Raw genomic sequence first — 22,476 nt, forward strand, 5'->3', positions numbered from 1 at the left:
TCAGCATGGGGGGGTCTTGTCTGTGCCTGTTGTGGATCAGCTCCCTTAATCCACCAGTCTCTGGCACCACAAGCTTTACCCTCACAGGTCTCACACTCTCGATACGGTGATAGGCACACAGTGACCGCCGATCACGCCCAGCGTTCCTCTGGAGTGCTCGGCCCCAATCCACTGGACGCTCACAGAACTCTGATTTCACTATTCCCGAAGGAATAGTACACACCTGTTTGCAAGGTCCAACTCGGGATCACTTAACACACAGCACTTAGATACACAGATAGTGAAAACAAGAATAAGTTTATTATCAAAGAACAGATTCCAGTGGTAGAAAGTATGAGTACATAACCATTTGTTTCCAATATAAAACAAAATCATAACATACTTTCTAGAGCCTAAACTTAACTCTCAAGATATGCCCCTAGCTGCTACAATTTAGCTTACCCCAAGTCCTTTTCTTAACATTTTCAACCAGTTTGGCTAAGATTCTCCTCCCCCCCATAACTCCTCACATTTTCCATACATACATCTTACAGTGATTGTGATGACCAATGTGACACAGGTTTTCACTAGAGACCTTACATGACATGACTTACTTTGACAGGCTAGAATGTAGATGTAGATACCAGACCCAGGGGATCCCTGTAACCCTTCAGTGCTCCAGTGCTCTCTGTCAGTTGGCATCAAGAGGTCCTTGGGTCACACCCATTAAAAAACTTTAGGATGAGATTCTATGCTTCAGCTTTGACGAGGTGCAGCACAGGTTTTGTAGCCTGGAGAGATGGTGCGCTAAGGTGCTTTAAGATACTTTTCCGACCTCCTGATTCTGAGCTTTTCAAGGAACAGGAGAGGCCAGCAGCATAATTAGACACCTCTAAGTTATGGCCACCTCCTGGGGATATACTATGGGCCACAGCACTTCCCAGAATCTCTGCAGTGATGCTGTGGCCCTGCCCCTAACACACCCTCCTACCCCTGGCATGTCCCCTATGACAGGGTTTGTAAGAGTGTCCTTGTAAGTCAGCCTGCTGCCTGTCCTCTTGAGTGTCTAGTGTCTGCCTGTGCAAAGGAAATTCTCTCCCAGACAGAACTAGGACTTTTAGGGCTCCTTTTCATCACCCCATCCATTTTACCCAGCATAAAGGGGTTAGAGCAGAGGTGAGGATCTCACTCCTGGTTCTTTGGAAAACATGTTAGTGATGAGCTAGATTATCCATATGCAGTATTCAAGGACTCATACAGGAGCTGTGATAACTTGTCCATGGGCAGTATCTCCTCTTACGAATTCCAGTTTACCTCACCTCTCTGCCCTGAGTTTGATTAAGCACAATATAGTAGGTTAGTACTCTGGCAGAACATTAATTTCAGTATATTCAACAAAGAGGGAGGATATACTGTTCCCCTTCTCTTCAACCCTGCCGAAGACAGCTTATGCAAGCTGAGTCACCTCCTTCTAGAACAAGACATATTCTACAGCAGAAGAAAAGGAAGATGTTTCTTAGCCTTTGTTATGAGCGCAGGATGAAAACGTTCATAATGTTCTATTACAAAATATGCAAACACAGTCTGCTTGAGCAGTTCTTTGTCTGAACTTGACTTTTGTTTTCAAAGTGAAGTTACATTATGTATGACAAAGGATTGTTCAACAAAGGCATAGAAACAATGCATATAATCAGTTAGCTGTGACCATGAGCATTTCAATAATGCTACTATTAATACTCTTAATACATTAATTCTTCATGTAAACATCTATTTCAGTGATCCACTGTTTTCATGCAGACCACCTCACAATTAATGTTATTCCTGAATAAACAAATTGAGCTAAATTAAGCAAAAAAGGTCAGAGTGGTTAAAAATAAATGCTTACAATTTATTTTCTCTAGTCTGCTGAGCAAGACTGAAAATATAGTTCCTTTGCCCTTAAAATAGGCTGTGTTGGGTTAATATCTTAAGATGTCTTTTTTCAGTTTCTTTCTCTTATCCCTCCCTATGCATTTTTATGCCTTCATATACTGTAATGTATAACATTTAGTTTTTTAACCACTTTTTTTTGCTGTCTTCAGCACTTTCCACTGTTTATAGTTCTACAAATTTGCAAAAAAAACCCAACCCTATAAAATGACAGGTTTTCCAAATCTGCAGTTCATTATTTAGTTTTATTCTTTTTTGAACCACTTGTTTTTTTCCTCAGACTGCTGTCACAGGAAGAGAAATTAAATTTGCTGTCACTAATACATTTTTGCCTTTTGCTATATACTGTGTGTAACATCTCACCTGGCTTTCATTGCAAGTCATTATGTTCTAAGCACAGTTTATCGAGGTCTGCTACAATAAATTAGCTAATCCAAAGTAATTGTTCTATTGGTGTTCAAGCAAGCAGCTGAGGTTTGCCTGGCTCATGGTTTCACAAGGTGTGAAGAAAGCAGAGCTTCTGAGTGCCAAGGTTGCCTCTTTGAGGAAAGGTGCTAACAAAGTGCTTTGAAAAACAGCCTTGACTAGTCCACATGCTCAGATAGTACTCTTATAATGCAGGGCTCTAGCCAAAAGGGAATAGCTCCGATCAGCACTGGTGCTAGCGGGGAGGTTTAGGTGGGTGCAACATGAAAAGTAAACCTGACCCGGAACGTGGGGGAGGGAAAGAACCCCACAAGGGTTTCTGAAGACTTTTTAAACCATCAAGGGCCTGATCCAGAGCTCAATGAAGTCTATGCAAGTCATTTCTTGACTTCAATGGGCTTTGGATCAGACTTCGCAAGTGGGACCGACACAATTATATGGGTGGGGAAAATAACATGATGTATTACCTGCATAGCTTAGAATGAATTTATAACAAACACAGCCTATTTTACTGGCTGCACTGAGCCACAAAACATGTCAAAGGAAAGGACAGGCCTACTGTACCGCAGTTTTTATTCCACAGTGGAGAGAATAACAAATTTTATGGTTAATGCTTCAATATTTTATAATAGCCATTAGATTTTATAACTGCACCATACAACAGCTTTATTCACTTTAGTACAATCAATCCAGAAAATTGTTGAATTCTCAGATCTTCTGTTCAGTCAACTTTTCTAATACCTACATGATGATACAAAAAAACAGGACTGTCAGGAGAATTCTGTTCAAATGAACTCCACTGGGTTGATTATTAAACTCCCTCCCCCCATGCCACATGTCTGGATTTTCATACAATTTTCATACATTTCATACATTAGCTGATAGTTGTATGAAGACCAAAAAGTAGGGATTTTTCCCAGTTCAGTCACATTTCTCATTCAAACATTGCCAAGAAGTAACGAAAGTTCTCCACAGTATATTAAGAATGTGAAAATGCTCTGCCACTCTCAATTGAGAGAAATGAATTTCTAAATAAAACAGGCTCAAGGAATGAATGGTAGCCTACAGTACAATCTTTTTTTAAAAACAGAGCTAGTTCTCTGGCCCCAGTAGAAATGGGGTGCTCTGAGATAGCTCGGAAATATATCTATAGAGAATAAGACTGAGCAACAATGTGGTGTTACCTGGTATTTTGAATCTCTGAATCAGAGGAATGAATCTGTCAAGGACACTATGAATTCGATGCACTATTTAAAAACAAAATACAGGAGTTGTTCAGGACCAGCGAGATTTCGACATAGAAGAAGTGAAATAGCAAAAGGTAAGAGGTGATTATATATTTGTTGGGGACAAATATCAAAGTGTTTCAGTTTGACTGTTTAAACTAGGTCCTTCTGTAGTTCTATTGCTAACAAAATACTGACTATGAACAAAGTTGCTTGCCAACAAAACAGTTCCACAAATTGTCAAGTGCCTTAATATTAAATAAGGAAAGGAGCTTTCTACTACTCTGTGATGTAACGGGAAACCTTAAGTTTGTGAACTGCACTTTCCCCCAATGAAATCACTTGAAGATTTTTTTTTTTTTTTTAATTCCAAGTAGCAATATTTGAGTGTTTTCTGATTAGAGAGCCATTCCTGCAAGGTGTGCTGAGCATCTTCAACTGCCTTTCCTCTCAATACGAGTTGGGGTTGTCCAGCACCTCACAGAATCAAACTCCGAGTACTCACACCTTGCCAGATGTTGTGAGGATAGTATTATTTAACCACTGCTGGAGAATGTGTCTCTGTATCTTCAGAGAACTTGTGATTGGTAAGCAGGGGAAAATGAGTCAGCGTCTTGTTTCAAATGTCAGAGGCCGGTGTGTCGCCAGGTGCGGCATGTAATTCTGAATGTGGGGGAGGATTATGTGATGTGATATTTTACATAATCTCAGTCTTTAGCATTTTTCTACATCTGTGTGTTTTACATGATCACTTAAACTCTGCATTTTCTAGGTACTGATATAAAGCTGCTTGTTTTCTTAGGTACTGTAAAATACACTTACCAAGACCAAAATATATTCCGGTGGTCTCTAGGGAAGCAAAGGTGATTAAACCAAAACCAAGAGAAATGATCCAGTCTAAAGAGAATAAAAGAAATACAAGTATTTGGTTTTGTTCTGTCTTCCAAAATACAATAATTCATCCTTACGCTAAAGTCCTGTCTTACCTTTGTAGTGGTAATAGCTAATTAGTGCAGTTCCAATGCCAAAGCAAAGAATGACAAAATGAAAGAATACATCTGAAATAAGAGAGAAAGGAAATTATATCACTAAAATCATGGCCCTTGATCATACATGTTCAGCTACAGCAGTTATAATAAATCATTTCTATTTCCACCTCAGCTGCCTTATGTAGTTCTACTAAACTGAAGTGTGAAGCATGTGCATAACTTGAAGCATGAGTAGTCCCATTAATTTCAAAATGATTAATCACATGCTTAAAGTTACACACTTGCTTAAGTCCCTTGCTGAACTGAAGCCAAAGCCCTCAGGTCAGGTTCTTTGGCCCAAGATTCTCTAGGCTTGGGATCAGCTAAATAAAAGAAGATTCTTACCATTTTTCCGTATTCTTATCCACTGTCTTTGACATCTCTGAAGGTAAGTAACGTTTTCACCTGCTAGAGGAAAGTGACACCACCGTTAGTGCAACAGTAATTCTAAAATAGATAACTTTTGATGGGTTGTTTTACTTTCAGCATCTGAAATGAATTTTGCTTTGAAAATCATTGTAATATTGATCCCAGAAAAGACTAACGATGGCCTTTCAAAAAAGATCAAATTAGTGATTGTAGGAAGATGTAACAAAACCCCAAAACAGAACTTTTAACTGATAGTGATGATTTAGAAGGAGCTGTACTATTACACCACATGAATTAGCAAAACATAATTCTCTTAAAAGCAGACATTTCTCTGGCCCTCAACTCTCCAGCCTACCGAGCTTGAAGCAGTAGCAGTATCTCAGGACCCTACTGAGACCCAGATAAACCAGAGTTTTGTCTAACAAGGCATTTCAGATTGAGCCCTATGGTCTTAAATCTGTTTTCTAGGGCTGCAGCTACTACCACGGAATAAATGAAAATTACTCATCATTATGACTATGGGGATTGAATCTGCTGTAATCGGCTGATTAAGTGTATGACAGATATGGCAACTTCCTGCAATAACCTGGACAAACCCTATTGAATGAAGTTAAATCCTATTGACTTAACTTCAAGAGTTCCTGGTACGAAAACTGCAAACGTTCATGCATTAGTGTGGGATTATAAGTAACGTCTCGAGGGAGGAAAGTGTTTTGTGCTTCAAGGGACTATTTGGAACGATGTGAACTTTTAAAGTTGTGGGCTTCCCAGGAAATCGCTACAGGGAAGTGCGTGAAAATGTAACCCCTCTGGTTTTGCAGGTATTCCTTCTGAAGCTTCCTGAGGGGCCCTTTTTGACTGCTGATCACCTTTTACATGAGGACACAATCAGAGGCTCAACTGAATAAAGGAGTGACTCTCAGATTCGTTGGGCGGGGGGGGGGGGGGGGAAGCTTGTTCTGAGCCAAAGCAGTTATGAACTTGAAACCAGAGGCAAACCCCTGGGCGGGATTTGAAGGATTGTTCACCTGCCTGAACGCTTTGAGTTGGGGTGATCTCTAGAAAGCTTTATTAGCAGATGTGTAGATTTTTATTGTTTTAATGTTTTCCTCTGCAATTCTTTCACCTTAAGAATAAACATGCTTGCTCAGAAAAAAAAAACATGCTGTTTGCAGCCTCTGAGGAAGGCAGGCACAGTTGGCCTGCTGAGGTAGTCTGACGAACTAGAGAATTCACTATGGAGACAGGGAACTGTGCAGCCTGGAAATACCCTGGTCAGGGGGAAGAGAGACATGACTCTCGCCCATGAGAGGTGACAGCTGGGGAGCTAGAAGCCTAAAGGAGGATGTCCATGCTGGATCATGGAGGGGGAATATAGGTGCAGTTGCCCTGACCTGTGACAAAGGGTTTCTATAATAGCCCCAAAATTAAGAGCTCTATCTGGGGTGGGGGGGAGAGGAATCTGTTTGGATAAAATAAAAACTGACCCAAATCTCTTGAGACTTAAAAGAAGTTTTTGAATATGTTAATTAGAAATTTGACCAGGACTGAAGGCAGAATTACCAAAATCTACTGTGAGATACCGTTCTTGTGCTAGGGATGGACTGAAAGAAATCAGAAAGGGATGGAAATTTTACCATATTTCTAGCCAAATTTTGAAACCAAACAGTTTTGATGAGAAGACTTTTCTTATTCACTGTTCATTTGACAAGGCCTAAAGCAACCCCCTCGAAACACACCTTCATGGCTAAATCATCACAAGCTATACCTCTGCTATTTCTGCCTATGTTCAGCTGAAGTCACCATACAAATGATTGCATGGGGTGAATTTCATTTTACCTATAGTTATACAAATTATTAATAATAGAACAGTTGTGTAAAATACAGCAATTTTGGTTCATGTGGGTTTTGTATGAACCCTGAATTTCACCATGGATTTGGAGATCAAATAGTTCTTCAATACCCAAAGTTAATTACTGAAATACAATATACATGAAAGAAAAGGCACACATACTCTAGGGAAAACAGAACTTCTCTGTTTGCTTTTTTATATTTACCAGCAGCAGCTGCATTTTCTCGTCTTGCAATCTCTGAAAAGCAACAAAATATTAGGACTTAGTCCCTTGTAGTTTAAAACAAAAATCAATTCATGCCATTCCCTTCATTACAACACACATGCATATTTACAATTAAAAACAATGTGCCTTTTGTCAACAGCTGATCACACAAGAGATTATTCCCCACTGTTGTCAACTCTACCAAGGACAAATCACAATCCATCTAGAGACTCAAAACAGGAAAAAGACATCAAAAAGGGCACCAGATTGGGCTGTCCAGACTAGAGGAGGGAGTAAGTGAGAGACGGGGGCCCTGCAGCACCCTAGGAATTCAACACGAGGAGCAGGTAGCAAAAACATTTTGGCTGCTCACAATTGCTATGACTACTACTTTCTTTGAGGTAGCTGGGTCACAGATGATTTAGGGATTTATAATTCATACCCAATCCCCACAATTGCCTTTGGAAGTGAGCACAGCCCAGCATGGAGCACAGGTGTTATGTGTACGTATCAATCTAACTTACACATGAAATTGGCAGCAGTGTTCAGTTCTAGTCAGATATGTCTCGCTAGCCCCACGCACAGTAGACTGCACTGAAATAGTCTAGCCTGGAAGTAGCAAAGGTGTGGGTAACTGTGGTGAAGTCCACATCCGTGAAAAAAGGCGGCATCTCCAGGCCCACCAAAGGTACCGTAGAAAAGGCACGGTAGGACTCCGCCCTCACCTGGGAATTCAGGGAGTGTGTTCAGATGTGCTCATTTCCTCCTTACTATCCAGACCTCCCAGGCATCTTACCCAATCCTGTTAACAATAGGTCACTCTTTAGGGAGTCCCTCCTAGAACCACTCCCTTCTCTACTTACCTCCAAGGCGGCAGTAATGCCTATCCCCCCCAACCCCTGCCAATTATTGCAGTAGAGGGGAGTGGTTGAGCAGGCATTCTCCCAAAATGGTTACTTCTCCTCCAGCATTTCTGCTCTCAGAACCTGATTGCTGACTAATGTGACATCTGCCCAGGGAGCAGGAGGGATGAAGTGGAGAACGCAAGAGGGCAATCAGCTCAGCCGCTGCAGCATCCCCAGTGCGGCAGCAGGGTGCACACGGGTGTTTAGTAAGGATGCATCTCTTGCTGCCACCTTGCAATACATGGAGAATGGAATTTAGGGAGCGGCTCCAAGCTCCCTCTGCCTAGCAATGCCTCTACCTGGATTTTCATTTGGCTTTCATCCACGATCCTATTTCAGCCAAGGTTTTGGAATGCATGAATACTGCAGGATCTCGGTAAGGTTAGAAGGAAACCTGAGCTGAGCATCATCACCTTACTGAAAACAACTCCAAACAGCTCAGTCTCATAGCCACATTGAACAAGGGGTCGAATAACAGCATGGCACATGTGAGCGTCCTGAGGAAGAATGAACAACTGTTCATCATAATCACTAGGCCCCTCCTTAAAAGGAATGACCAAAACCGTTGTATATGGCTCCTATCCATTCCTAGCTGTTCTAACCAATGAGTCGCTGTCCCCTCGTCAGCTGTGCAAAAGGCAGCTGAAAGATGTAATAAAAATCAGCATCAACACCTGTCAAATACCAGGAAGAGAGCAAACAAAGCTATGAATATAGTCTCCATGCTATATCCAGAGCTAAAGCCAGACTAATGGCACTCCAGGAAAAGAGGTGCATTGACACAGCACATTTATAAGCATGCAGTTATTCTTTTACACAAGTCTGTTTCCATCCATGTGAAGTTGCCGAGGGTGGTAACCGGTGAGAATTTACCTGATTTGTTATAGGGGACAACCTCTCCTGGTGCACCTAAAATAATGCACAAATATACAGTAGATTAATATTCAGCCAATTAGCAAGCCTTGAGGGCCCAATTCTGCCTTCAGTCACATGCATGCAATCCCACTGAAATCAGTACACTTGCACAAGTGTGTCTAAAGGCAGAATTGAGCCCCTAGTCTTTAAAATGGGTATTGGTTGTGGGTTATGCAGTTTAGCTTCTAAAGGAAAGTAATTTATACACAACATTACTCAGCAACTGAAAGTAAATAATTTTTACTGTATCCTAGTCCCTGCACTAGATGATGGAGTATTATTTTATTTTGAGACCCTATGTGACAAACTATAGCTCATGATGTCAATCTAAACATGTTGCTATTGAATCAGACTCAAGAGACATTTAGAATGGTTAGTTAAATGTCAAAAGCTTTAACTTTTTACATGTTATGGGCCACTACTATGGGCTGATTGATGTTACTATCTGTATGTGGCTATCACACACATTTTCTGTATCTGGACTGCGCTTGCTTTGTGGTTTCTTTCACAGGGAAGGAAAAGTCCTGAGAACAAAAAACAATGCATTGACTTTAGTTATATTCCTCAAATCGATTGAGGGGCTGACTGTGGACACTGTAAATGACACCTGTAATTTGCGTTTGAACTCTTTAGATGAATTTCAATAGCTGTCTCTGCCCAACCATTACCCTAGGTATGAACTGAAATCAACAAAAAGTTGAGATCCAGATGGGAGCTCTCCCATGTTTCTGGAGGGGAAGGGCTTTAAAGTTGGTACTGCATTCCAGGCCCAGCTCTAATATTAATGATTTACTATACAAACATCTCAAAAAGTTAAGAGATAAAATACTAATAACTATAGCACATATGCTTATCATAATTATCGTCCCTTTCTACAGCTAAGCGCTGGCTGGTGTTTGTGCTTATGCATGTGGCACAAGAAGTGCAGTTACAGGGAGGCCAGAAAGTTGCAGTAACAGAGTCCATGTTTTTTCACACAGCTGTAAAAAGAGCCACCTAGTTGTTTTTCTTTTTCACCTCTAAAATACAAATTACTTGGTCCTGGGTGCTAGAAAGTTAATGATAATAGGGGGCCCCTATGGGAAAGAAAGGCTTATTTGCATACCACTTCCATCTTGATTTTCATGGTCTTGGTCTTCCTGACTTTGTTTGTGAGAAATTGGTTTAACTGTTGCCACAGAGACGTTTTTCTTGCCAGCGCTGGTTGCTAATAATGAAAGAAATGATAGTGAAGTACTACAGTTATTAGAAGCTACTTCTGTATGTTCTTTAAACTACTTTATGAGCTGCCTTAGCACAGGTTTCAGCACACATGAGGAACACCTCGGAGAGTGCAGACATATGAGCATTCACTTGGCAAAAAATCCGGGAAAAGTCAATGTTACTATGCACTGAAATGTATCTTTATGAAAGGGACGTGCGTTGATACAGCATTAAAGCACTCTCCTTACAATATCTTTTTAAGCTGCTAAAACCTCTAACCTACTTGTGATGGGGTGCTCACCCCACATCAGAGTGGAAGGGGTTAATGGTGGCCTCATGGACCTGCCACATCCGGTCCCAGAAAGGAGCAGAGGAAGTGAGTCCCCCTGGCAGCCTAGGGAGGCTTGGCAGGAAGCAGCCACTCAGAGGGAGGCTGCACGGAGCTGCCAATCAGAGCCTAGCAGGCTAGTACAAAAGGAGCTGCAGGGCAGAGCAGGGCAGGGCAGCGGCTGTGGGAGCCCAAGGAGTGAGGACTGTGCTCCTAGCAGGCTGCAGCAAGGGTAGCTCCTTAGACAGAGTAGTTGCTGGCAGGGACTGGGGGATCAAGAGGCAGCTTCTGGCTAGCTCCTGGGACTTGCTGGCTGAATGCCCTGAGAAGAGAGTGAAGAAGGTGTGGGGTCATAGGGAACTGAAGCAGCATTGAAGGAAGTTAAGGAGATGCAGCAATAGGCTGCTATCTACAGAGTCCCTGGGTTGGGACCCAGAGCAGTGGGAAGGGCTGGATACCCCCATCCACTGCTGTGGAAGTGGCTTGACTGTTGAACAGTGGTACCCATCCCCGGAATGGGGAAACAGAGTGGGTGATATGGACAGATTACTGAGTCATGAAGAGGATGCTGCAGTACTTGGACTGAGGTGGGTCTCCAGATGGAGAGGATGACAGGAGAAGGTGCACTGGCTGGCAGAGCTAATCACCATGAAGGCCAGTCAGAGGTGCTGCTGTGGTGAGTGGACCCCATCACACTCCTCAAGTGAGAAATCTTTAGAAAGAATTGAATAATGGATTCAGGTTTGTTTTCTCTGTAGAAGGGGTTAGAGGAATACTCTCTTTGGCACTGATCTGTGCATGGACAGGAATTTTGCTGGTGTTTGTGTCATTCCAAAATGGAAAAAGATACAAATATTTAAATGGCTACCTGGATGCCAGACTTTGGCACGTGACATCTGTATGGTGTGTACTGGCTCTGTCCTACTGTGGCCTGTTTGCTTTCTATCACTCTTCTTAACCCCAGTGCTGTGTCTCCTACTTGCATCTCCCCCCTACCACCATTCCCATCTGCAGTGCTCTCTGTCCTTCTTCATTACTGCCTCCCTCAGCAGCTTGCCTCTATTACTTTCCACAACCATAGCACCAGCTTCTTACCTCCTCTGTTCTCCTGCTTGCCTGCCTTTCATCCTCCCATCCCTAGTCCCAGAGACTTCGCTCTGCTTCTTGTGTCCATAGTGACTATCAGTACCCAAATACCATCTCTCCACTAGAGACCAATAGCTACTCTTTGGCACCTGGTGAATCTAAAGATGTTGCTCTTTTGACATCTCCATTTTGCATAGTTTCTGATTTCAGAGGTTTTTTTTTTTTTTTGAATCCCTATGTAACTGGCACATGATTCTCTTGTATAAATATCTGAGCCTTTAGTCAGACTACCAATAATTTAAATTTTTTTACAATTAAATTGCAAGCGAAAGCAAGACAAACTCTCTCTGTACCTCGTGGTTGTGTCTCTGCAGGCTCCCGAGATGACCTTTCAACCTCACTTTCTTCTTGTGAAAATGTGACACTTTTTTCCAATTCCTGAAGTAGTTTCAATTTTTCATCTGTTAAAATGCAGACATAAAATATAGTCTGTTTGAAACTAGTATTTAAGGTTTTCCTACTTTACGGTCGTGCATTATTAACAAGGGAGCTCCTCCAGGAAAATCAAATCTTAACTTTGTTTTGCTTGCTAGTGCACATACAGCACCGCAACTAACACAAGCGAAAGCATGACATAAACAAGTGTTCAAATGTTTAATGCCACAATTTTAAAAAATGTTTAAAATACTGTTGTGGTGGGAGCCCAAGACATCTTGGCATGGGCTTTACCATGTCCATGCTGCCAACTCCCATGAAAATACACATTGCCCAGAAGCAGACAAAAGTAGAACAAGAGGGGTGGTTTTGCTGGAGGACTTGATTGTTCACCAACTTCTGGGCTGCTATTTTCCCATTATAATCTTGATCTCTCACTGCCTCTCTCGAATTGTGCTGCACCACCAACATCCTTTTGTAGGCATAAGACAGAGCTCTAAACGTTGTACTTACTAAACTCTTCTGGGCTCTGAGAATTGGGTTGCAGACATTTGAAAAATGTTTCCAGAGAAAATTTTCCAAAGAAGCAGGTGGTCTTGGGATCTCCAGACACTCCTAGCAGTGGGGGATTCTTGGCAGTCACTGGTGTATTTTAGGTAATTCTTCATGGGTTTAAATGTAATGCTGCACAGAGATCCTGAACAAGGCCTATGTATCTTATTATTTATTTGTATTACAGTAATGCCAAGAAGTCCCAGTCATGGACCAGGACCCCATTGTGCTAGGCACTGTACAAACACAGACCAAAAGGACAGTCCCTGCCCTCTGAGTCCCATCCTGTTCTGAAGTAGGCTTTGGGGGAGGGTGGGACATAGGCCCTCTGCACAAGGATGAATTTCACCCTTTATGAATGGATCTTAATAATCAGGATATAATTATTCTGGAACAGCTATTTTGGAAAAATTTCCAAGTGTAAATACACCCTGAGATGAACAGTTCCATGTTCCTAACAGAGGGTGGTGAAATAGGTTCAGCAAAAGGCAAAGCCACTGGCAACTTGTGTTCTTTCATAACTCACTACAGACTTGAATGTAGGCTCACATCTCCCGCAAACTTGCCATATTTTATAAGCTTTTGGCTCAAAAATAGGCAGGCAAAGCAAAACCAGGCTTTCAGATTCAAAGATCAAAACTCCAAATTCTGTACACTTTCTATTCAAAATTAGCCATGTTATCAAATTTCCCAGGGAAATCAGATGAGGCACACAGAATCACCTGACACACAATGGCAAATTTTGCTAAAATATTTCCACAAGATCAGCACAGCTGTCTGCCCAGTATGGCAGCTCTGTGCACTGCTCATTTGATCAATAGGTCAGCTGCAGTCTAGGTGAGAATTAAAATTTTGCTATGATTAGTCTCATCAGAAGAGGGGGAAATTGAAGGTCTGATGTAAACTGGCACAGCTCCTTTGACTTTACCACTGAGTGAGGATCTCAACCCTAAATGATCAACGACTTTTTCCAGAGAAACCCTGCAAACTAGAATAAGTACAGTCGCCATCTCTCTAAATGGCTTCTAGCTATCTGGCTGCCATCATCACTTGGGCAATACATCTTTCTAAGCACTTTCTCTGTTCACTTTACTATAATTCACTTCTATTCCCTTCCCAGCACACTTCAGTGTTTTGAAATAAAACTAACGCCCTAGTCTGGCTACAGCCATTTTTAACAAAACAGCTATTACTCCTTGTCTACATCCCAGATTTGGTCTGGACGGATGTGCAGCCAATTAATACTCACCATTTTTCTTGGAGCTGGGCAGCTCTCTGTAGGCAGATAGATCTTTCACCTTTAGCAGCAGGTAAAGCACAACCATTGCATTAACTCCTTTTTTTCCTATGGTCTTCAAGGAGGCTGCACGCTCATCAGATGAGTTTATGTCTCTGTTAAGGAGCTGAAAGAAAGGTAAGTACACATCCAACAGGCCTACTAATAAAACCAAGCACTTATTATTAAAGTGCTTTATAAGCATCACACAACCCATCTGGGAAAGGCACAACAATACCCCTACTTTACAGAAGGGAAAATGTGTTCTGCCCAAGACCAAAGTTGGGATGAGAATCTTGGCTTCCAGTCTTTTACTCACACCCCTAGCCCATGCTACTTTCACTGAACTACCCCACAAGCCATCACTGTGGCATGGTGCAATAGCATTAAACTTTTCATCCTACTCTGTGGCTGAGTCCCAGGACTGGAGAAATAGCGTACAAGGTTCTTGAATGGACATGTGATCATTTGAATAGCTTGCAACGCCATTTTATAACTTCAGCATTAGTGTCCTTGCTTCAAAGAAAGCAGGTGAATAGATACAGAGGAATACACTAGGGAGCTAACATTTTTTTGAAGTTAATTTCTTCACATCTGCAGGAAAATTTTGTCCATGATTCTCTTTAACACTAAGGCCCTTTTATGCAGCTCTGGCAAGCATAAAGGAACTTTAGCATAAACGAGGATTAGGCTCTACATTTTATTCTCCCAAAGGGTTTCCATAGGTCAGTGGACAAGCAAAACCATGCAGCCAATAAGGAAATACTTAATATTTTACAAAGAGCAAAAGAAAATGAGGATTCCTTAGTAACTTACATTGTGTGTTTCTTCAGCGGTCAGGCTGGCTGGGTTAACAGTGGCTAAACATTTTATTAACAATTTCCAGAAGGACTGGTTCATTTTCTCAGACATTTCCAAATAATCAGCATCAGCAGCAAAAGCTTTCTGAAAAATGTCTGGGAAAAAGATATTTATACAATTAAAGAAGGTGCATTACAACATGGTCTTGTGATGAGGAGTTACTGTCATGCTCTTACATAGCTCTGGGAATGGGCATGGGTCCTGTAGCATGTTTGGCTTCTAGGAAAAGGAGTAACATTTGACCAATTTGTATGAAAAACAACAATGGCATAGAGAAATGTATGGTCTGCCACTACTCAACTCATCTCCCTGGACACTCAATAACAGACTTAAAAGTGGCAATTCTTCAACAAAAAAAACTTCCAAAACAGACTCCAATGAGAAACTGCAGAACTGGAATTAATTTGCAAACTGGACACCATCAAATTAGGCCTGAATAAAGACTGGGAGTGGATGGGTCACTACAAAAACAAATTTTCCCCCTACTGATACTCACACCTTCTTGTCAACTGTTTGAAATGGGCCACCTTGATTACACTGAACTCATTAGCACTACAAAAGTGATTTTTTTCTTCCCTTCTTGTCAACTGTTGAGAATAGCCCATTTCCCCTTAACTGAATTGGCTCATTAGCACTGACCCCCCACTTGGTAAGGCAACTCCCATCTTTTCCTATGCTGTGTATTTATACCTCTCTGCTGTATTTTCCACTCCATGCATCTGATGAAGTGGGTTTTAGCCCACGAAAGCTTATGCCCAAATAAATTTGTTGGTCTCTAAGGTAACACAAGGACTCCTCGTTGTTTTTACTCAACAAGAGAATCTCATAAGTTGATAACACAGTCCTGGTACCTTTGCAATGCTACTGTTTCAGTGGAGGAAGAAGGGGAAATATTTTTAATGCTAGAGGTTGTGGCCAAAACAGAGTGGGTACCAAAAGGTACTGGTGTGAATCTGCTCATCAGGGAGTATTCATAGAATCATAGACTTTAAGGTCAGAAGGGACCACCATGATCGTCTAGTCTGACCTCCTGCACAACGCAGGCCACAGAATCTCACCCACCTACTCCTGTAACAAACCTCTAACCTATGTCTGAGCTATTGAAGTCCTCAAATTGTGGTTTAAAGACTTCGAGGTGCAGAGAATCCTCCAGCAAGTGACTCATGCCCCCCACTGCAGAGGAAGGCGAAAAACCCCTATGGCCTCTGCCAATCTGCCCTGGAGGAAAATTCCTTCCCGACCCCAAATATGGTGATCAGCTAAACCCTGAGCATGTGGGCTGCATCAGCCGACTTGCAGTATGTCTACACTGCAATTAGACACCCTCAGGTGGCCTGTGCTAGCTGATTTGGGCTCGCAAGGGTCAGGTTGCAAGGCTGCTTAATTGTGATGTACACATTCTGGCACTAGCTGCAGCATGAGCTATGGCATCCTCTCACCTCCCAGGATCCTAGAACCCGATCTCCAGCTTGAGCTTGGACGTCGACACTGCAGTTAAACAGCCCCGCAGCCTGAGCCCCATGAGCCTGATTCAGCTGGCACGTGCCAGCCACAGGCTTTTAATTTCAGTGTAGACATACCCTTAGAGTAGGAGCGGTTGAGCTCAGAATCGCAAGGGAGCAAAATCTGATTAAAGCTAGACCCTGACTGTTGAGCTGCATTTGTGACATACACTGGACCCTCGCTAGAACGTGTGTCTTTATAGCACAAATTCACATATCACGCAGTCGCGGCCACGGATCCCAAATTGGATTACTTAAATTGGAATTCATTTTAACGCGGTCCCCGCATTAATGCGGTACGGCACATGGATCCCAAATCCTGCATTCTAGCAAGGGTCCGGTGTATATAGTAGGTGTGATTCTGATTTCTGGATACTGAACCCTCAAATGTAAAAATGTTCCAGCCTATCTCTAAGGGGGAATGGTGGCTAGAGGATCCCAGATGGACGTTCTTCCAGGATTCTCTCACGGAAATTTAATGTTATTCTTTCATTGTTTGTTCTCTTCCTTAATGTCTTTGTAGGTTGGCAAACATAATGGGTGAGTTCCTGGGCTATGCCTCTTGGTGGCACAAGACACACAGCACAGCACCGCAGGATGGAGGGCAGAGGTGGCCGTAAGCCATCTTTGAGTTCTGGGGATTCTGGGCTGATTGGGGCCAAAAACACCCCCAGGGTAATGTAGGCAACTCAGGAGGCTGTCTGTGAGGAGCTCCGTGTCCCAGACCTAACCAGAGCACCCAGAGTCACAGCATGACTCTTACAGTGGGGCTTGCGGGTGGCTCTGGGCCTGTGCAATGCCATGTGTCTGACAGAGGAGTTCATCCTGCTGCAGTGTACAGAGGCCTGGATGTGTGGGAGAATCCCATCCCCTCAACTGTGTTAATGCCAAACAAAAGAGTTAAAAAAATGCAAGTGACTCAGCCTGACGTGGTGCCCCCCTGCTGTGTGACGCATGCGCCTTAGGAGGGTTTCCATAAGTCTTTTACAAGCAGGGAGAAGATGGCTCAAGGCACATTTTCAGAAGGGCCAAGTTCTGAGCTTTCAGGGGCCAGCACAGCACAAGCTGGGACATAGGTTGTGGTGTGACGGTGCTGCAGGCCTTGGCCTCCATGTTTCCCTTTACGTTACCTTCTTGTTTTCCAGTGAGAACTGGAAGTGAGAAGTTAAAGTTGTCCATTGCTGTGTCTGTAAAAACAGAATTTTAAAATGAGCATGAGCTTCTTTGTGCTTTCCCCAATGCGCTTCCACGCGGACACAGAGCGTCTCATTACAGCACTTAGAATTCTGAACTCACTCATACATTGCATTCCTGCAGCCATCATTTAGGCAAAACTCCCTTTGAGTCACTGGGAATTCACCTGAGTGAGCACAGCAGGATTATGCCCGGAAGAACTAGTTATTGTTATCATGAGTAAAAATATAGGAACTCCTGACTCAATCATATAATTGTTTGTTGCTATTATAAAAATATTTAATTATTTGCTATAGATGTGAGTAACTTAATGATAATTCCTTACTAGTTAAACAGAATGATCAATCTTCACTTGAGAGCCGTCATTCCTTAAACTGGAAATAGGTAGATCAGGGAGGATATGGGAAACTCTGTTTAATGTATTCAGGAGGTTAATGCCGTGGAGGTGAACTGAAATGATTTAAGTCTTGAAATAAAACATATCTTTAATTTGCCAGATTTTTCCCCAGATTCAGAGTTCTATGTGTTTTCCTAGAGTAATGTGCAAGTTGCTGTGAGTTGTGAAGGCCTCAGTTTGAATTCCTGCTTAGCTACTTATTCACTATAAGGGTTTCAGCATGCCACTTAACCAGAAATGCAGGCAGCATGGAGGAGGAAGCAGTCTGATTGGAATGGATAAGAGCTGGACCCAGGGGAGGGAGAGAAATGGACAGCAACAAGAAGTCTCGTGAGACTGGGAATGGAGAGGGGAAAGAAATTGGAACTGGCTGGGCAAGGGGTCTGCAACTGGAAGCTGGAGGGAGGGAAGGAAATGAGGCAAGGGTCTTGTGGGGAAAAAGAGTATGTGATCAAGTCATTTAAGAGTGTATCTACACAGGGGGGCAGCATTAAGGTTGCACAGGCAATCTTAGTTCTGGTATTTCCTAACTTCTAAGAACTTGACTTTACAACTTGATGTTACTTTAATATAGTTCTTTGTGTGCAGATTAGAAAAGAACTAAATACTTACACATGAAACCATTAATTCTTGAATTAAAATAATTTTCAACTACAGTGGGCCTGATTCCAACTCACAGTAGTGTAAATCAGGAGTGAATGGACTAAAACTAGTAAGAGGAGAGGCAGAACTGATATTTTGATGAAATAATGCTTTTAACATTCTGGGTGGAATATTTTTCACTTTAAATAATGGCATTTTTATGCTGATATATGTATAATTCAGAGTATTGAATTCTGTCAAATTGAATGAAATACTAAGGGAGAATGGAATAAAATTACTTCAAATAAGTTTTTCCCTTCTTGCGAGTCTGGGTTTTTGAGTGTTTAATAACACAGTTAATTCAGTGAATGTTTGTATTTTCTAAAAATATTACAGGCATGTTTCAGCCTGAAATGAAACTTGGGGTATGGGGAGGGGAGTTTAGCCAGTATGCTCTGTACTGCTTTGTCTAATCAGCTCTTACTTCTGGTTTTTCGCTGCAGCAGCTTCAAAGAGGCCCAAGTGAGCCACCATGCATCAGTGAATCTGACACAGTGTGACAACAGATGGAATGTTAAAGGCAGATGTTGACAGTGTCAACATCATGAGCCATCAGAATTGATTTATCTTAAAACTTTACTCATTTATATGCTTTAATGAGTTAATGCCTTCATTGTGTCTAATATATTGGGTACATTAGACAAAATGCACTTCTGGTGCCACTCCCTACTCCAGGTATATGACAACATTCCTTAGATTTATTAGAATACTGGAGCTTGAAAAGAACACTGTTCTGTGCCACTGCACTATATGTCCTTCTGCAAAGGACTGGAAAGAGGAATAAATATGCTGCGGGTTCCTCAGATGTGCCCCTGATAAGACCTAACCAATCCTTGTGCTTTAACGCTGGGATTTTCAAAGAAGCAGAAAGGAGTCAGGGACTGAACTCCCATTTAATGTCAATGGGATTTGGGCAACAAAGTCCCCTTGGGTTCCTTTGAAAATAACAATCTAAACACATAAATAATAATCATGTGGTAGTGTTTATTATTAATTATTATTCCTTAAGAAAGTACATCCTCTGTAACTATAAATCTCTGAAAACTGTTTTAGTAGATTATATACAGTAATGACAAAATGATGATAATATATTGGCATTTCAAGTGTGACATTAGTTGAGGGGGAATGATGAGACTTGTCATAAGCCTGATCTAATTTACCATGGTGTAAATCAGAGCTTAATGCCACTGAAGTCTTTTTAGAATTATACTAGAGTAAAACTTGTGTGAGATCAGAAGCAGGCCTCTGATGCCTTTTTGGTCTGTATTAAGAAATGATGTAAACAGCTGCAAGAGGAAGCCATTTGCAGCTCACAACAAGTTTCATTGAGCCTACAAAACCCAAGAACTATGCTTTCTGTTCCTAAGTGCCATCTACTGGCACCTTCTCTATTAACTGTCCATTTACACATTCAAAGATATAGAACAGTGATTCTCAACCAGAAGTACACGTACAGGAACTCCTCACTTAACGTTGTAGTTATGTTCCTGAAAAATGCAACTTTAAATGAAACGATGTTAAGCGAATCTAATTTCCCCATAAGACTTAATGTAAATGAGGGGGTTAGGTTCCAGGGAAATTTTTTTCACCAGATAAAAGACTATATTATATACTATAGTCTAGTGTGTGTGTGTGTGTGTGTATATATATATACACACACACACACACACAGTATGAGTTTTAAACAAACAATTTAATACTGGTACAAAGTGATGATGATTGTGAAGCTTGGTTGAGGTGGAGGAGTCAGAGGGTGGGATATTTCCCAGGGAATGCCTTACTGCTAAATGATGAACTAGCAATTGGCTGAGTCCTCAAGGGTTAACTCTCACACTCTACAAGGCAGCAGGAAAGGAGGGAGGGCAGACAGAGACACACACCCTGTGTGTGTTTGAGAGATAGAGATGTGCATTTCCGCTTTAAGTATGAAGAGTGGGTTCAGAAGTACACTGCCTTGTTAATTAGATCAGGAAGCTGAGATCTTACCACAGCTCCCTCCCTCCGTGTGTCCTCTCAGCTCTATGGAAGATGGGGTAAGTGGGCTGCAGGAGCAGGGGGGAGGGGGACACCCTGACATTAGCCCCTCTTCTTCCTCTCCCCCCACACACACAGCAAGCAGGAGTCTTGGGGAGCAGCTCCAAGGCAGAGGGCAGGAGCAGCACATGGCAGTGGGGGGAGGGACCGTTGAACTGCCAGCAACTGATAGCTTGCTGAGCAGCTGCTGCACAGGGAATTTAGGGGAGCGGGGATCTGATAGGGGGGCTCCCAGTCCACCCTGGTTCCAACCACCCACCAGCTACTTGCAACGGGCTGCTTTTCCTGCAAGCAGTGGACAAAGCAGGTGGCTGCCAAATGCCGTTAGAAGGGAGTATTGCACAACTTTCAACGAGCATGTTCCCTAATTGATCAGCAATGAAACAATGTTAACCAGGAGGACTTGAAGTGAGGAGTTCCTGTACCTCTGAGGGTATGCAGAGGTCTTCCAGGGGGTACATCAGTTTATCTAGATATTTTCCTAGTTTTACAACAGGCTGCATAAAAAGCACTAGCAAAGTCAGTACAAACTAAAATTTCATACAGATGGGACTTGTTTATACTGCTATATATATTATACACTGAAATCCAAGTACAATAACTATATTCCGATTGATTTATTTTATAATTATATGGTTAAAATGAGAAAGTCAGCCATTTTTCAGTAATAGTGAGCTCTGACACTTCTGTATTTTTGTCTTATTTTATAATCAAGTAGTTTTTAAATGAGTTTGAAAGTTGGGGATATGCAAGCCAAATCAGACACCTAAAAGGGGTACAGTTGTCTGGAAAGGTTGAGAACCACTGATGTAGAGCACTCCTTTAACAGTCTACATTTATGTATCTATTCCCTTGTGTAGTATTTGGCTGTACTGTTTTCAAAAAGCTAAAGACTGGGTTTTTTTTTTAACTTCGGTAGATTTAACACAGTCCCATAGAGCTCACATTTACAACTTGAGAAAAGTTAAGGCGGAGAACTAGTCTCACTTATTTAAAACGTTGTCTCTTCATTAATTTAAAAAAACACATCAGAGGGAGGCAGACAATAAGAACCAACTTTTTAGGTGAGGGGCTTTGGGGCCCAGTCTATTGAACATTGTCCTTTAAACCACAAAGATTCCTGCCATGTCAATTCAGTTCCTAGAGGAAAATAAATAACCCCATAGTTTCTATATCACAGTTAGAGAAACAGCCCATTACAATGTAAGAATGACCAAAACCCTATGATGTAGCCATGTTCTCTATGTGCTTGGCACTTACCTGCTCTTCTGCCGGCACTGCTGCTTCAAAGGTGAACCGTCCTGTCTGAAAGGCAGAGAGGGATGTGTGTGGTAGGAGCCTGGGCCTGTCAGAGTGATCACAACTAGATGTCTGAGTGTATTAATCACATGCCCCAGATTGGATGGAGCACAGAGGTGCTGTGAAGTCACAGTCCCAAAGGCAATTACATGTGGTGCTGCTCCCTTAGATTGCCTGACTCAGAAGCAGGAATGGTTTCATTTCCTCCTCTAAGCTGTGAGCTCCTTACATGAAAATTTTACCCCAAACACTAAGCAGTGAGGCTGGAACTTTAACTTCCATGACGTCCGGGAGCCTCCTGATTCCAAGGGAAGGAGGTGGTAGGGCCTCAGGCCCCTGAATCAACCAGGCACAAATGCAGACCAACTTGCCTGATGAGTCTGGGTGGAGGTGGAGCAGCAGCAGCTTCAGTTTTCTGATTGCCTCATAAAGAGCAGAGAGGAAATTACATCTAAATTCATTCCACTTCTGTTTTGCAAGTTCAGTTATAAGGGGATTGGCTTATTTGTGGGAAAAGGGAGGGGAGGAGGAGGAAGCCACATGCTGCTGCAGCTTCCCGGCTGCTGCTGTTGGTTGAGCTAGCTAGATGAAAGCTAATTCAGATATGCCTATGTGTGCTGTAATCACCCCTCTGACTGCAGTGCAGACATACCCAGAGACTACTTTCCATTTCCAAGTCACCCATGTGGGGATAATGAAAAGACAAGGCCATTGCCTGGCTGCATCATCCCATACAGCTGGCCAGATGTGCTGGGCAGAATGAGCTACACCATCCTAAAAAGCATGGTGCATCCTGTGCATTTGCTCTGTATGTCCAGGTAGCTAAAAGATTT

At 42.3% G+C, this 22,476-nt stretch overlaps 1 protein-coding gene across 2 annotated transcripts; it reads right to left on the reverse strand.

Annotated features, from left to right (window-relative positions):
• Window positions 1-278: 278 nt before the first annotated feature.
• On the reverse strand, window positions 279-22,054 carry TMEM40 (transmembrane protein 40). 2 transcript variants are annotated; one of them, XM_077822283.1, is made up of 14 exons: window positions 21,886-22,054; window positions 21,605-21,649; window positions 17,208-17,264; window positions 14,531-14,670; window positions 13,688-13,841; window positions 11,805-11,912; window positions 9,940-10,041; window positions 8,793-8,828; window positions 7,015-7,047; window positions 4,934-4,996; window positions 4,547-4,618; window positions 4,383-4,457; window positions 3,519-3,581; window positions 279-3,075 (listed from the first exon to the last, which is right to left on the reverse strand). In XM_077822283.1, the coding sequence occupies exons 3-14, from the start codon at window positions 17,254-17,256 to the stop codon at window positions 3,056-3,058; spliced, it is 915 nt and encodes a 304-aa protein (XP_077678409.1). In that variant the 5' UTR covers window positions 17,257-17,264; window positions 21,605-21,649; window positions 21,886-22,054; the 3' UTR covers window positions 279-3,055. The 2 variants fall into 2 exon arrangements, with proteins under 2 accessions (XP_077678409.1, XP_077678408.1); XM_077822282.1 differs by having other exon boundaries at window positions 21,605-22,054.
• Between the last annotated feature and the right edge of the window lie 422 nt (window positions 22,055-22,476).

This window comes from Eretmochelys imbricata, chromosome 7, assembly GCF_965152235.1.
Source record: "Eretmochelys imbricata isolate rEreImb1 chromosome 7, rEreImb1.hap1, whole genome shotgun sequence".
Taxonomy (NCBI): Eukaryota; Metazoa; Chordata; order Testudines; family Cheloniidae; genus Eretmochelys; species Eretmochelys imbricata.

Bases quoted from the DNA above. Each gene is read 5' to 3' on its own strand.
- TMEM40 (XM_077822283.1), bottom strand. From the start codon at position 17,256: ATGGACAACTTTAACTTCTCACTTCCAGTTCTCACTGGAAAACAAGAA. The intron at 14,671-17,207 runs GTAACGTAAAGG...TCTTTTTCCCAG, and splicing joins TCTCACTGGAAAACAAGAAG to ACATTTTTCAGAAAGCTTTT. The intron at 4,619-4,933 runs GTAAGAATCTTC...CTCTTATTTCAG, and splicing joins GATAAGAATACGGAAAAATG to ATGTATTCTTTCATTTTGTC.